Below are 15619 nucleotides of genomic sequence, written 5' to 3' on the forward strand. Positions count from 1 at the left end.
ATCCTTTCTTTCTTTCTTTCTTTCTCTTTTTCTTTCTTTATTCTTCCCAGGCTTTTGATTAGCCCGAGCTGATTGGCCGGTCGTCTCTGTAAAGCAGGGTGGAGTAATAAACCCTCTCTCGCAGTCACCTGAGCTGGTTTTCCCAGTAGACCTTATCACCATGGCATCAGTGGCATTTGTAAAGCAGCGCCCGAGCGTCGAGCCACGAGTGTGTGTGTGTGTGTGTGTGTGTGTGTTTGAGGATCATACCGTCTGAGCAAGATCTCCACAGGTACGAGTCTCTCATTATTTATCCACACATCTAGTTCAGCTTCTGATAGAGATGTTCAGATCATCAGCATGTGGTTTGTGGGTTAAATATTTTCTCTCTAAGCCGTCTGTCTGTCTGTCTGTCTTTATAAATCATTCATGCACACCTGATCTGGAGGTGTGTGTGTGTGTGTGTGTTTTCTTCCACCCCAGACTAAATTCCGAGCCTAGTCGCGAATCTTGGTTTACGCACAGCTTCAGCAGCTCAGGGATGAAGATAAACCCGTGTTCAAATAGGACTCAATTATTATTATTGTTATTTTTCACTCTCTTTGGGTCGCGAAACAGGAAAGCAGTACATCCTGAAAGTCGAGATTTTTTTCCTCCCTCCTAAACGCGCTCAGAGCCCGGGGGGACATGAAAAACAGGACGTCTGTTTCCCCCGCGGTGTCACTTCACTCTGCTGTATTTGCATGTTTATATCACAGATCGTACCTGTGGCCGATGGAACCCATTTGCATGTAGGTGATGTCTTTGTATTGACGGCTCGCGTCAACGTCACAGTTACACGCACACACACACACACACACACACGAGTGCGCGCGCGTGCGCAGCTCTTTCTGTGGTGCAGCTGAAAAATCGCCGATTAATGTTATTTCAATGCATTTTTTTGTGAATATATCACCGTTTCCATAGTAACAGCCCATTCACAGGGACAATTTTTAAATAGATAGATGAAGTTTCTAGCAGCTATATAAGAAATATATAATAAGAAGCGGAGCTAACTTGTTTTAATGGATTAAAAGTATGGCCTGTTTTTTATTCTTTAATAATTAAATAAATGACGGACGTGGGGGAAAAAGAATGGATTTAATCCCATAACAAATGGTAAAAATACTGGAATTATTTTTAATGAGCAATGTTTACGTATAAAGAGACGCGATTGTATTTCCTTGCGAGAATTCATTTTGGTTCAATATTCATTTTATATGAAGAATAATCAGTTATATTTAATATAGTAATTACTGGATATTTGGTGTTTTATAGTTAAGTGATGTTTTATAGTTATGTATATAAAGTGCTTTAGTATCGTCATAAAGCGTCATAGACTAAAAACAAGTCTATGGCATGGCTGTCAGCTGATGCTCCAGGTTTAGGTATCGGTATCTGAAAAGTGTCTTTGTTTCCTGTAATCACGGGCAGATTGCTCTGGGTGTCCAGATAGACTGGCCGTAATTTCTATGAACCATAAACATGAACTAAATCTGTAACTAAAACAACTTCTAAAGCAGAAAGTGGTATCAGTTTGTTATCAGCTCTAAGCTCCGCCTATTAAAAAGGTTCAGTGTTGTTCCAGTAATCAGCTGAGGGAATGACCTGAATGTGAAGTTATTCTTTAAACTAAACTAAACAATCTGAACACACGCTCTCACTGCTAATGTCTGGAGCCAAATGATGGACTTAGAAATAATAAAGATTTCAGATAACTAATAGATAGTTAGATATGTAATAATAGATCTTTAATAGATAGATAGATAGATAGATAGATAGATAGATAGATAGATAGATACACAGAGACAGAAAGAAAGAAAGAAAGAAAGAAAGAAAGAAAGAAAGAAAGAAAGAGACAGACAGGCAGGCAGACAGAAAGAGACTGTTTGATGGAGACATACAGAAAGAGACAAACTGACAGAGACAGACAGACAGACACAGTCTGACAGAGACACAGACAGATAGAAAGAGACAGACAGATGGAGAGAGACAGATGGAGACAGATAGAAAGAGACAGTCTGATGGAGACATACAGAAAGAGATAAACAGATAAAAAGAGACAGACTGACAGAGACAGACAGAGACAGACAGTCTGACAAAGACAGAAAGAGACAGTTTGATGGAGAAATACAGAATGAGACAAACTGACAGAGACAGACAGATAGACAGATAAAAAGTGACAGACAGAGAGAGACTGACAGAAAAAGACAGTCTGACATAGACAGACAGAAAGAGACAAACAGACAGAGAGAGACAGACAGAAAGAGACAGTCTGACGTAGACAAACAGACAGGTAGATAGATAGACTTTACTGATTAAAGTGTTATATTCCAGAAGCACAAAAGTAAAATTGAAAGTAAATACAGATCTACACAAACACACTGAATATTCAACAAAGATACAAACAACATTCAGTATAATGAGTAATAATAAATAAATAATTATTTACTGTTACTTGCTGTTTATTGCTGTTACTATGGAAACGATGCCGTATTGTAAACGTGTGACTTATAGAAACTAAATCAACTCTTTCTGTCAGGATCCAGAAAGTCAGAGTGAAACACACTGTGTCTGATTTAATCAAAGACAAGAGTACAGTCTGCATCACCGAAACTCATCATCAGTCTGTTTTTATCTCTTTTATCTTCACAGAAATCTGAAGATGAGTCGAGTTCCAGCTTTGCAATTGCCTCCATCGCGTGTTTTCCTCCAGCTGTGGGTCGCAAGCGTGTTGTTCTGCGCTGGTGCGATGCTCTGCTTCTTCTTTTCTGATAATAATAATATTTATAATAATAATAATAATAATAATAACAATAATAATAATAATAATAACAACAATAATAATAATAATAATAATAATAATGTGTATGCGTCCATTTCTCGTCTATAATCTCCGTTATTCTGTACTTCCACTTTTCTGTAAACTTCTCTACCTCTATAAAACATACATATTCTAAATATTTCATTAGTTCTCCACACAGCCGGAGTGACCTGATGATTTCAGCCTCCAGAACCCAGAAATTTATAAGAATATACTTATCTGTTTATTTAAACTGAATCTTATTATAAGATTTTCTTTATTTTTTCACACTTTATCAGTGACCTGATTTAATATTTAAAAAGAAAGAATAAAGTAAAGATCTTACCGTGAATCAATTATTTATTTAGCCAACTGGTCAGGAGTGTAATAGAGCAGTAATTGCTCATGGTCTCTGGGTGGGAGGGGCTTACACAGCAATATTAGCCAAACGTATGCATCTATTTCTGGAATTTTGAACCTATTACCAGATGCAGCTCAACCTTTCACAATAAATCCATACCTGTAGATGTTATTAGATCAGCACAGATGTCCGTGCTAGCTGACCAATGCTTAGGTCAAATGTCCGTCGTGATCTAGGTGCTGACCCGTAGTTTCTTTTCCACCTCCTGATGTGTAGGCATGACCCTAGCGATGAAGATCACCTCCACTGGGCCACAGACGTTACAGCTGGCGCAAGGAGACCAAAAAACACTGGGGTGTACATACACACCCGGGCCTGAGGACGTCGGAGAACTGGATATCGAGTGGACGCTGGTCACTCCGGACACCACGCAGAAAGACATAGTGGTGAGTTAAGCTGGAACTGAGCAGCACTGGGATCGGGACGAGGCATGGTGGGAATTATTTGGAATTTTTTATCAACAAATATCAGGTGATTCACTTAACTGGTGCTGGGGCTTAAACCCTGAGATTCAATCAACAACCCAGAGCTACCACTACATATACACCGATCAGGCATAACATGATGACCACTTGCTTAATATTGGGTTGGTCCCCCGTTTGCTGCCAAAACAGCCCTGACCCATCGAGGCATGATGGACTCCACTAGATCCCTGAAGGTGTGCTGTGGGATCTGGCACCAAGATGTTAGCAGCAGATCCTTTAAATCCTCTAAGATGCAAGGTGGGGCCTCCATGGGCTCCACCTCGCAACTTACAGGACTTAAAGGATACTTTTGATAGATACTGACCACTGCAGACCGGGAACACCACACAAGAGCTGCAGTTTTGGAGATGCTCTGATCCAGTGGTCTAGACATCACAATTTGGCCCTTCATCAAACTCACTCAAATCCTTACACTTGTCCATTTTTCCTGCTTCTAACATCAACTTTGAGGACAAAATGTTCACCTGCTGCCTAATATATCCCACCCACTAACAGGTGCCATGATGAGGAGATACTCAGTCTTATTCACTTCACCTGGCACTGGTCATAATGTTATGGCTGATCAGTGTAGTTTGTAGGTTGTACAGTCAACCTACTTACTGTAAAATCTTTACTGTAATAAGGGATTTTGGAGGATATGGTAAATACATCCCATGCAAATCATTTACATTTATATAAGTATTTTAGACAGCATGTGAAATATATTCTATAATGTGATGAAATCTGCTCTCAGATACTTCTTGATGATCACACCATCATACTGTGACATTTATTTTAGCCTTCTAATCCTTTGATCATCTGATAGTCCTGAATTGTTCTGTCACTCTAGTTCCTGTCCTTCTCAGGTGGACAGAAATATTTCCATGGCGACCTGGCGTTTATGAAGGGGGTGGACTTTGCGGTGGGCGACCCCTCTAAGGGCGACGCCTCGCTCTCAATCGCTGAGCTCACGGCTGAGCATACGGGAACATACCAGTGTAAAGTGAAGAAAGCTCCGGGATTGGACATGAGCAAAACCACGCTGCTGATTCTGGGTAAATGTAGTGCTGATGTTTATTACACACCAATAAAATCCAGCAATAGAATTTACACAGTTCATCATGTAAAACTCCAGCAAATGTAAAATTGTAAAATGCAAAATTATCATCTGAAATCCTTTAAGGTTCAGTTCAGTTCAGTTTTAGCCTATGCCAGCATCAACTGAGGAAATATTTGTCTTATTTATTCATTACAGCGTGTCCTTTTTGTCACAGTTGGGCAATATGACTAAAATATTTTATCACGATTCTCAAGATTATTTGTGTCACAGCCGGGATCCTCACCCTAGGCGGGGCTCGAACCCGGGCCGTCCGTGGTGCGCGCACACACACCAGCACGTGGCTGAATGCAGACCCAGACACAGGATTCAGCGAAGCGTTGCTTTTATTACATAAAGACACGACATGGGGAAACAGACAGAAGATGAGACATGGCGTGGTTAACAGAAAATAAGAAAGACTAAACTTAAGACTTACAGGAGCATAGACGGACTGGAACCACGGTACACATAACAGATAAACAATCGCGGACAAGGACATGCACAGAAGGATCCCTTTTTATAGGGCTAGACATTAGGGTAAACAGGTTACAGGTGACACAATCAGGGTAGAGAACAATAGGACAGGTATAACACGAAAGACACACGAACAAGCAGGCTTCTCGGGTTCACCTGCCAGCGCCTTCCTCAGGCCTGGCAGGGAACAGTCCAGCAGTTCCTGACAATTTGTACCACAATATATAGTTTCACAAACAATTTTCCAGAAATTTGTGATATATTATATTATATCCAACATATTATGTTGTGTTCCATTTTTAATAATGCTGTCTGAGAACACTACTTGGATTATCATGACAGCCATGCCATAGACTACTTACATTATCGTACACCAAACACATCATTAAACTTGTGTAAAAAGGTGATTTCTGCCTGTTGGTTATGGCGTACCTCAAGGTTCGGTTTTCCCTCCGCTTTACATTCTCAACTCTTTTCTCGTTTTTTCGTTTTGTTTGGAGGGAAATATACAGAAACAAGTCAGACAGCTTTTTTGCATTCCGGCAAGACCTTTTTTTGGCGGCGGAACAAGTTGTACAGTTCACATTTCCGTGTAACTCTAGATGTTTATCCTCAGAAAGCGAGGCATTACTTAGAACTCCAAATACAGTGTGTTGTAAAAGTATTTATGAAATATGATTTGTTTGGATTATCAATGACACATAAACAGATTTGTTCCAGTCTGTATTTTTATGAAAGTGATAGAAAAATATCAGCGAGAATCAAGGGGAAGGTGTACAAGACAGTGGTGAGACCGGCCATGCTGTATGGTTTAGAGGCAGTGTCAGACAGGAGTCAGTGCTGGAGGTAACAGAGCTGAATATGTTGAGGTTCTCTTTGGGAGGGACACGGTTGGACAGGATTAGGAACGAGTACATCAGAGGGACGGCTCATGTTGGACATTTGGGGGACGAAGTAGGGAGGTCAGATTAAGATGGTTTGGACATGTCCAGAGGAGGGAGAGTGAGTATATTGGTAGGAGAATGTTGGACATGGAGCTGCCAGGCAGGAGGCAAAGAGGAAGGCCAAAGAGGAGGTATATGGATGTAATAAATGAGGATATGAAGCTAGTGGGTGTAAGTGTCGAGGGTACAGATGATAGGGATAGGTGGAGAGAGATGATTCTAGGTGGTGCTCGCTGCCATGTCTAATTTCACCTCCAACTCCTAAGCCGATGAATGAAATTCTATTATCTTATCTTCTATTTATCTATTTTCACTCCTTTCCTTCAGTCTCTTCAGTCTCAGGAGCTTTAAGGAACCTGGAGGAGAGCTGAATACTTTTAAAATACACTGGAAGAGAACCCAAGTTTGCAATAAACAAAGGAAAGAAAGGCAAATCCTATCAATTCCAGAGGGATTAATACTTTTACAAGCCAATGAAAGTCCAATGGATGTGTTTATTTATTTATTGAGTAATAATTTATGAATTGTGGACACTGGAAAGGATTTGATTTGGAAAAATCCTCTAAAAATCATTCAGAAAAAATGATTTAAAGAAAAATAATTTGGTGAAATACATCATATAGTAATAGATCAGCGTTTTATATAAATATTAAAAATAAAACAATATTTTTATTGACTCTGAATGGAATTGGAAAGCGAATACTTACATATAAATATGGTAAATAATTTATTTTTATATTTATTTATTTTCAATTTTTTTTTTTTTTTTGTGGTGCAAAATTCCTACAAAGCCCTTGTTATAGTCATTAAGCTATTTTTTTTTATCATTTAATAAAGTATTTAATTACATTGTAATAGAATGTATTATAAATAAATTATATAATAATGATGAACCCAATGATTGCAAATGAACCCACTTTAATCCCTGTCCACTGCAGCAAATCGAGTTTTTCCTTCAGTAATAAATGTCGAGGTCAGCAAAAAAAAAAAAAAGTATGGCATGTTTCCATAGAAACAGGACGATTCAGACCAAAATAAATAAAAAAAAATCTTGATCAGCTGTGGGTGGTGAAGGTAGTTTATGCTGGAAATGAAGAAGAAGTCTAAAGCCTAGCGTTCGTTCCACTGGGTTTTAAAGCTCGCAGGCAAAAATAAATAAATAAAAAGAAAAGAGCATAAAAATATAAAAATGGGAAAAGAAAAAACGACTGTTCTGACAGCTTCATCTCACGATATTGTACCATGGTGTAGCAGTTCTGGACATCTGAACTAAAGTAACCTCCTCTGTCCATCAGAGCGGCCATCAGCGCCCAACCCAAGTGCTGCCATAACACCCATCATGTGCTCATCACTAACTTTCACTAACTTTATACATTAGCCATAAAGTAACCTGAAAGCTATAGCCATAGAACTTTCATGCCAAGTTTTCAGGTTATGAAGAGGCGATCATATGCAAATGTGACTCATGCATATGCAAATTCGGAAACATACATATGCAAATTACAGACACATCCTCCTACCATCCTATACATTGCTACACACAACTTTAGCTGGCTCTGTTAGCAGGATAGCTAGCTGCTATTAAACTAGGTCACATTTAGCATTTCAGTTTCGTCAGAGCCAAATAGACAAATGTCAAAATACAACGTTACCATGACAACCATCACTAACTCTTGCTAAGTTTCTAAGTTAGCATGAAAGTTCTAGGGCTGAGTTTTCCGGGTCCATATTGTCAGCCTCAGAGAAAATGGTGGAGATTATTAAGTGACATCACAAAGGGAGCTCAGATGTAGCCCCGCCCACAGGAATCTATGTAACTAACATCTAAGAGCTATCTGGGGATTATTTAGTGACATCACAAACGTTGATGATGATATTGTACCATGGTGTAGCAGTTCTGGAGATCTGAACTAAAGTAACCTCCTCTGTCCATCAGAGCGGCCGTCAGCGCCCAAGTGTTGGGTTGAAGGGGGCGAGGGCGTGGGGACATCCGTATCCCTCCACTGCAGGTCGGATCGAGGAACTCCACCCATCCAATACGTGTGGAGGAGAGAGAGCGGGGGTCCGATTCCTCCCACCATTACACAGGGTGAGTATGATGTGATAGTCTGAGATCAGACCTCGCTGCAGGTTGTGTGTGGCGTGATTTCTTTTAATATATATTTATATATACACTTAATGGTTTTACTGGAATGGAGCCGATCAACGAGCTGCGATTTAAAAGACCTGAGAGAATAAATTAGTGTCACTTGTGTGAAAAATGAGGTAGAAATGTGCTGTCAGGAAGCATGCTTTTAAAAATTATGGATTTTTTCTTTAAATAATTACCCTATCGTATGCTTTTTGTTCAATGTCTCTAACTGGAAAAGACTAATTTAGGATTGCTTGTAGATGAAATAAATAACTTGTAATTAAAGAAGTAATCAGTTACCTGGAAGTAATTACTTTTAAGCCGAATCCAAACGAACCTCTTGAGAGCGTCGTGATAAAATACCTGGCTTTTCTTATTGTTAAACATCTGCTGTGAACAAATGTAAGGCATTAAGAGTTTAAGATACACTATATTGCCAAATGTTTTGGGACGTCTGCCTTTCCATGCACATGAATGTAATATGGAGTTGTCCTGCCCTTTACAGCTATAACATCTTCTGGGAAGGCTTTCCACAAGGTTTAGGAGTGTGTTTATGGGAATTTTTGACCGTTCCTCTAGAAGAAGTGCATTTGTGAGGTCAGACACTGATGTTGGATGAGAAGGTCTGGCTCACAGTCTCCACTCTAATTCATCCCAAAGGTGTTCTATGGGGTTGAGGTCAGGACTCTGTGAAGGACAGTCAAGTTCCTCCACACCAAACTCACTCATCCATGTCTTTATGGACCTTGTTTTGGTCACTGGTGTGCAGTCATGTTGGAACAGGAAGGGGTCATCCCCAAACTGTTCCCACAAAGAGCATGAAATTGTCCAAAATGTCTTGGTATGAAGCTGAAGCATTAAGAGTTCCTTTCACTGGAACTAAGGGGCCGAGCCCAACCCCTGAAAAACAACACCTGAATTCACTGATTTGGAGGGGTGTCCCAAAACTTTTGGCAATGTAGTGTATTTTAGACTTTTATTATATATGCGGGTGAGTGCAAAAGTTTGTGTACCCATGCTTTGACATTCTGAAACAATAAGTTCTTGGAAATAAAAATAAAAAAAGAAATGATCTTCTCTTCTGGGGTATAACAGATTAATGGGTTTTGGTGTAGGATCTGGCAACCCAAACCATCATTTCCATTTTTGGCTCCATCCTTTTGACTTAAATAGTAAAATGGCAAAAGTCCAAAACTGAATCATTTTTTTCTAACATATTAATAAATCAAAAATGCATCAAAGAAGGTTAATAAGCCGCCAAACATTAAAGTGGTCCAAAGTTTTTATGTGGATTTGCTCGTCTGTGTGTATCAGATCCGTTCCTCGGAGATCTCTTTATCGCCAATCACTCCCTGGACTTGGCGGGAATCTACGCATGTGAGGTGTCTAACGCTGTGGGGAAACAGCAATGTCGAATCAACCTGCAGGCCACCAGACGTAAGTATGCAAGCTACATCAACACACCCAGGTTCATAAAGTACCACTGAAGTGCCTCAAGAAATCTTTTAAAAATCCCAGTGACTCATATGCAAATTAGACCCATGCATATGCAAATTAGTACATCCTCCTCCTACGATATCCAAAGAACGTTAAGTTTTCAAGTTATAGCGAGGTGTTCATATGCAAATTAGAACAGCCTCCTACCATCCCAAACTTTAGCTAATTCACACAAATGGCAAAAATACAAAGACTACCATAACAACCATCATAAATTTATATGTTAGCTAGCTATCTTAGCCATAAAGTAACCTGAAAACTATAGCCATACAACGTTCATGCTACACGTTGCAAACTTTAGCTGACGGTGTTAGCTGGCTAGTTAGCTGCTAGTAAACTACCTCCCATTCAGGATTTCAGTTTTCAGAGCCAAATGTAGAAATGTCAGAATCCAGCGTTACCATAACAACACATCATCTGTTCATCACTAACTCTTGCTAAGTTTATGAGTTAGGATGAAAGGCGAAGTTTTCAGGGTCCACATCGTCAGCCTTAAACGCTTAGATGTGATCGGTCCAAAATGGTGGAGATTATTTAGTGACATCACAAACGGAGCTCAGATGTAGCCCCGCCCAAAAATAATCTAACATCAAACAGCTGTTTTTTAACACATACACCCACTCTTAAAAACATTTTATTAGCACTGAGTGTAACTCATTAGCTGGTGTGTGTGTGTGTGTGTGTGTGTGTAGCTCCTAACAGAGCCGGTGTGATCGCTGGCATCGTGTGCGGATGTCTGCTGCTCATCGCCATCATCCTCATCATCCTGTTGCTCCTCTGCTTCCGGTGCAGATCGCAGCGTCGACGCTACGAGAAAGAGTTCTCCAACGAGATCAGGTAGAAAAATAATGCTACATTCAATAACAACCACATTGTGGGTTCAAAAGCGTTTAAAAATATCAAAGCTGACGTTCCTCCTCCAAGCTGTGAGGAATTCTGACATAGTGTTGTTACTATAGAAATGATAAAGTATCAGATCTAAATGATCTAAAACTAATCAGTGGTGTCCGATCGATCCGTCTGATCATCAGGGAGGACGTTCCGGCACCCGAGAGCCGACCGCCGAGTCGCGTTTCGAGTCTTCACTCCAGACAGATTTACAGCCAAATGAATCAAACCGAGCAGCGAGCGCCTTCCACCAGCACGGGATACATGCTGCCCAAATACCACGACCAATACGGCTACATCGTGTGACCCTAACCAACATCGTCCAGTCACATTACCCACAATTCAGTGCCGGGATACAAACCACTCCTGTTGTATACAGTGTGTTATTTATATAGTGTACATTTAAAGGAATGTGAAGATTTGAAAACACTTTTTATATAGAGGAAAAAGAAATATTCGTGTATGTGTGTGTGTGTGTGTGTGTGTGAAGGTATCATTTATACTGTGTAAATATGCAACAATCTTCCGCTTCAACTCAAAGAATGGAAATAAATAAAGTTCCCTGAGATTGAGCAGTTCACACTGTGAAGAGTTAAATATGTGTGTTTGTTATATTCGGTGTTTTTATTTTAAAAAGTGAAAGTTTTATTTACTTTTATTACTAGTTACAGCTAGCTAATGGAGTCTAGGTAACAGATCACTGTGACAGTCATCTAGTTATATTCATACACAATATATTTTTTTTCATTAACAAAAGATTATTAGAGGAGAATGAGTGACTCTTTTCATTCAAATATTCATGCTTTGTTAAAAATTTGCCTAATAAATAATGAAAAATTGCAAAAATGGCTGACTTTCTATGACCTTTACACCCTAAGTAGTGCACTACATGTCTCCAGGAGCGAGTGATTTGAGATCTGACCCGTGTCATGTGACCACAAAAAGATATTGGAGCAGCCATGATTACACCATGATCCTGAAGGAAGAAACGACATTTCGCTCCCAACGTACACAAGCTATATAGATGTACGTCTGTCATAATGTTGGTGCCCTGTGAAAATTTCGCTCAGATTTAGTTGTAGTTTTGATGATGTAATGCATTAAGAGTTACACTATATTGCCAAAAGTCTACAGGCTTGGAACATCTGCCTTTCCATGCACATGAATGTAATATGGAGTTGTCCCGCCCTCTGCAGCTATAACAGCTTCAACTCTTCTGGGAAGGCTTTCCACAAGGTTTAGGAGTGTGTTTATGGGAATTTTTGACCATTCCTCTCTTGAAGAAGCACATTTGTGAGGTCAGGCACTGATGTTGGATGAGGAGGCCTGGCTCACAGTCTCCACTCTAATTCATCCCAAAGGTGTTCTATGGGGTTGAGGTCAGGACTCTGTGCAGGCCAGTCAAGTTCCTCCACACCAAACTCACTCATCCATGTCTTTATGGACCTTGCTTTGGTCACTGGTGTGCAGTCATGTTGGAACAGGAAGGGGTCATCCCCAAATCGTTCCCACAAAGCATGAAATTGTCCAAAATGTCTTGGTATGAAGCTGAAGCATTAAGAGTTCCTTTCACTGGGACTAAGGAGCTGAGCCCAACCCCTGAAAAACAACACCTGAACTCAATGATTTGGAGGGGTGTCCCAAAACTTTTGGGAATGTAGTGTATGTGAGACTTTCATTATATATGCTGGTGAGCACAAAAGTTTGTCCACCCATGCTCTGACATTCTGAAATAAAAAGAGAAAGGATCTTCTTCTTTTCTGGTTAATAACAACATAGTGGTTTTCTGTGTAATATCTGGCAACCCGAACCATCATTTCCATTTTTGGCTCCATTCTTGTGACTTAAATAGTAACATGGCGAAAGTCCAAAAGTGAATAATTTTTTTTCTAACATATTAATAAATAAAAAATTAATCAAAGAAGGTTAATAAGCCGCCAAACATTAAAGTGGTCCAAAGTTTTTATGTGGATTTGCTCGTCTGTGTGTATATAAGATCCGTTCCTCGGAGATCTCTTTATCAATCACTCCCTGGACTTGGCGGGAATCTATGCATGGGATATATAGATTTTATTTATTTAGGTATAGAGTTTTTAATACTAATCATAACGTGTGTGTGTGTGTGTGTGTTTGAGCTGATCTTCTCGGGACTCATCTTCCACTGAGGCTGTGCGACAGAATTAGAGAAATCAGTAAGCGAGCCCGTTTCCCAGAATTCAACACAAACCATCCAACTTGGATAGTAAAGTCTGATCCTGAGGTTGATTAGAGCAGTAGATATGGAGAGCTGCATTAACTCCGGTGGAAATGGAAGCCTTTACTGAGCCGATTGAAACGTTATTCTAGAAGCACTTTATCATCAATTTAAATATAAATGTTGTTTCCTCATTAAAAGGTCATTTCTTGACTTAGAAATGTCATTGTTTTGAATTTTGTGTGAAATTAGATTATATTTTTCTGATGTTTTCTGATAGCTTCATCATCCATCTTCGTCAGCGTCCCTGATTTTAAATAAGCTCATATTCTCAGGTTTATAACAGAACTAACACCAGTGAACCACAGCAGATCTTCAGGTACATTACTGACATCAGGACATGTTATTAATAATCATACCTGCTTTGATGACCTGGAGCTTCTTTTTTTCCTCCGCCTAGTGACCCTCTCTTCCTCCTTTTCTTCTCCATTTCGTTGCTGGTGCTTTCCTCAACAGATGTGCTGTTCTCTGGTTCAGCATCTCCTGGCTTGCTTTCTACAGCATCAGCCTTAGCTTCAGCATCAAACTCAACTTGATCCTCAGCTTCAACTTCATCTACAGCTTCAACCTTATCAGCACCAGTTTCAGCCTCAGTTTCCTTCTCAGCCTCAGCATCAACTGCTTCAGCTTCAGCTTTGAGCGACAGTCGTATCTGAAATGGCACGAGAAAGAAGCACTAATTCCTAAGCAGTTTGGCTCCAACATACCAAGTCGGTGCAGTGTTTGTGTACCTGATCCAACTCCCAGCAGCATCCATCATCAGCTGAATGCTTGTCGTCCAGGGCAGTGTGGTCGACACAAAAAGGGTATTAGACACGATTTAAATCAGTTTTCACTACAGAGGTCAGTTTTCTCGACACTGTCTAAGAATGCTTTCTACACCTCTTTGAGAGAGCTGCCTGTGTTAACTCCTCTGATATAACAGTATGCTCAGAAACCAAACCAGATTCCATTTTTGGTCTTCATACTCAAAGGTCAGTGAAGTTAAGTACACCCTAGTATACGTGGCTTAAGCTGGTTTCTTACTCTCTAGCTTCTTATTTTCCTTTCTACCTTAAAAGAACCAGGACTTACATTCTTATTCCTTCAGATGGCGCCTTAAAGTGCAATAAATCACTTCCGTGAACAGTGGAAGGAAACTCATATTCATATTTAGAGATATTTATGTATACTGAGTAAGTAATACTTCATAATGTTTCCTACAAGTTACTGTGTTGGTGCTGAAGTTAATGAAACATGTTTTGAAGCTCCAATTAAATCGGTCAATTTAGGTCAAGATGGTTACAGTAGCAGCACTACATTTATAATAATATAAAATCAAATAAAACTGTGTAACTAAGCAGTAATGATCTAACTAAACACACATTCTTACCAGCCACAGCCGAAGTGATTATAGTCACAGGGTGTACAGTGGACATCTTCATAAAACCAGAACATCTTCCACAGAGCTCTGACCAATGACCACAGGAGAGAGATACCCAAGCTAATGGATATCTTTGTTCGAAGACACTGAGATGAACATGATGTTTTTCCTATAAATAGAATATAGCATTTTTTGTCAGTTTTATGTAAGACCTCACATTTTTGTTATTCTTATAATCTTTACAACATTTTAATAAATACATTTAAAGAGATTTCAACAATCATGTCTTGAGACAGACATGTAATTAAGTGAGTCTTTTAATAGTCTGTGTTTATTACTTCAATGTTTCGCTCAGAAAATCTTTATTCACTCAATAAAATATGCACTATTTGTTTACCTGTATGTCATGTAACTGACCTCAGATAACCATGAGAACATGTGAATGTGTTAAATTACTGAAATAAACTTTAAAGTTTCAGGGGGTTCTTCAAGTAAATATTTTAAGTCAAAGGCTGTCAACAAATTGGGATCTCCTCATCAGCGTTCCATTGTTGCCATCTACTGGACATTTCTCTTCACACTGCTGTGGTAATTGTTATTCTGTCAAGTTGTGGAAACTTTTCCTCACAGAATTCATCATCAGATTAATCAAATACGATTTGTTATTGACCCGTGATTGTCCATTAAAAGAGATGCTAACTGCTTGCTAGTGACAGCGCTGCATACTGATGTAAGGATAACATTTAGCAGAGAGTCCTGAGTCTCCTGTGGTGTACCCACCTTCAATTCTCTACCTCGTTCTCTGTCTCCGGATACAGTTTTCTGAAATTTCATTGCAGCAACTCAAAATAGTAGTTTGTATGGCCCCCACATGGTTGTATGCATACCTGATAATGTCGGGGCATGCTCCTAATGAGAAGACGGATGGTGTCCTGGGTTATTTCCTCCCAGATCTGGACCACAGCATCACTGAGCTCCTGTATGGTGCAACCTGGCGGCGTCGGATGAACCGAAACATAATGTCCCAGATTTGTTCTATTGGATTTAGGTCAGGCCATTCAATGGTATCAATTCCTTCATCCTCCAGGAACTGCCTGCATGTGAGACCAGGCATTGTTGTGCACCAGGAGGAACCCAAGACCCCCTGCACCAGCGCAGGGTCTGACAATGGGTCCAAGGATTTCATCCCGATACCTAATGGCAGTCAGGGTGCCATTGTCTAGCCTGTAGAGGTCTGTGCATCCCTCCATGAATATATCTCCC

At 39.9% G+C, this 15619-nt stretch overlaps 2 protein-coding genes across 2 annotated transcripts in view; one reads left to right on the forward strand and one right to left on the reverse strand.

Annotated features, from left to right (window-relative positions):
* Positions 1-764, reverse strand: part of si:ch211-127i16.2 (amine oxidase [flavin-containing] A) — a 75873-nt gene extending 75109 nt beyond the window's left edge. The window contains exon 1 of the mRNA XM_058411438.1: positions 745-764. Coding sequence (XP_058267421.1) covers positions 745-764 — 20 coding nt within the window. The remainder of the gene's footprint in view (positions 1-744) is intronic.
* On the forward strand, positions 111-11336 carry vsig8a (V-set and immunoglobulin domain containing 8a). The gene is made up of 8 exons (XM_058411000.1): positions 111-271; positions 2674-2765; positions 3459-3628; positions 4557-4761; positions 8160-8312; positions 9669-9791; positions 10544-10688; positions 10883-11336. Exons 2-8 carry the CDS (start codon positions 2684-2686, stop codon positions 11043-11045), a joined length of 1041 nt encoding a protein of 346 aa, XP_058266983.1. The 5' UTR covers positions 111-271; positions 2674-2683; the 3' UTR covers positions 11046-11336.
* The last annotated feature ends 4283 nt before the right edge of the window (positions 11337-15619 follow it).

This window comes from Hemibagrus wyckioides, linkage group LG16, assembly GCF_019097595.1.
Source record: "Hemibagrus wyckioides isolate EC202008001 linkage group LG16, SWU_Hwy_1.0, whole genome shotgun sequence".
Lineage (NCBI taxonomy): Eukaryota > Metazoa > Chordata > Actinopteri > Siluriformes > Bagridae > Hemibagrus > Hemibagrus wyckioides.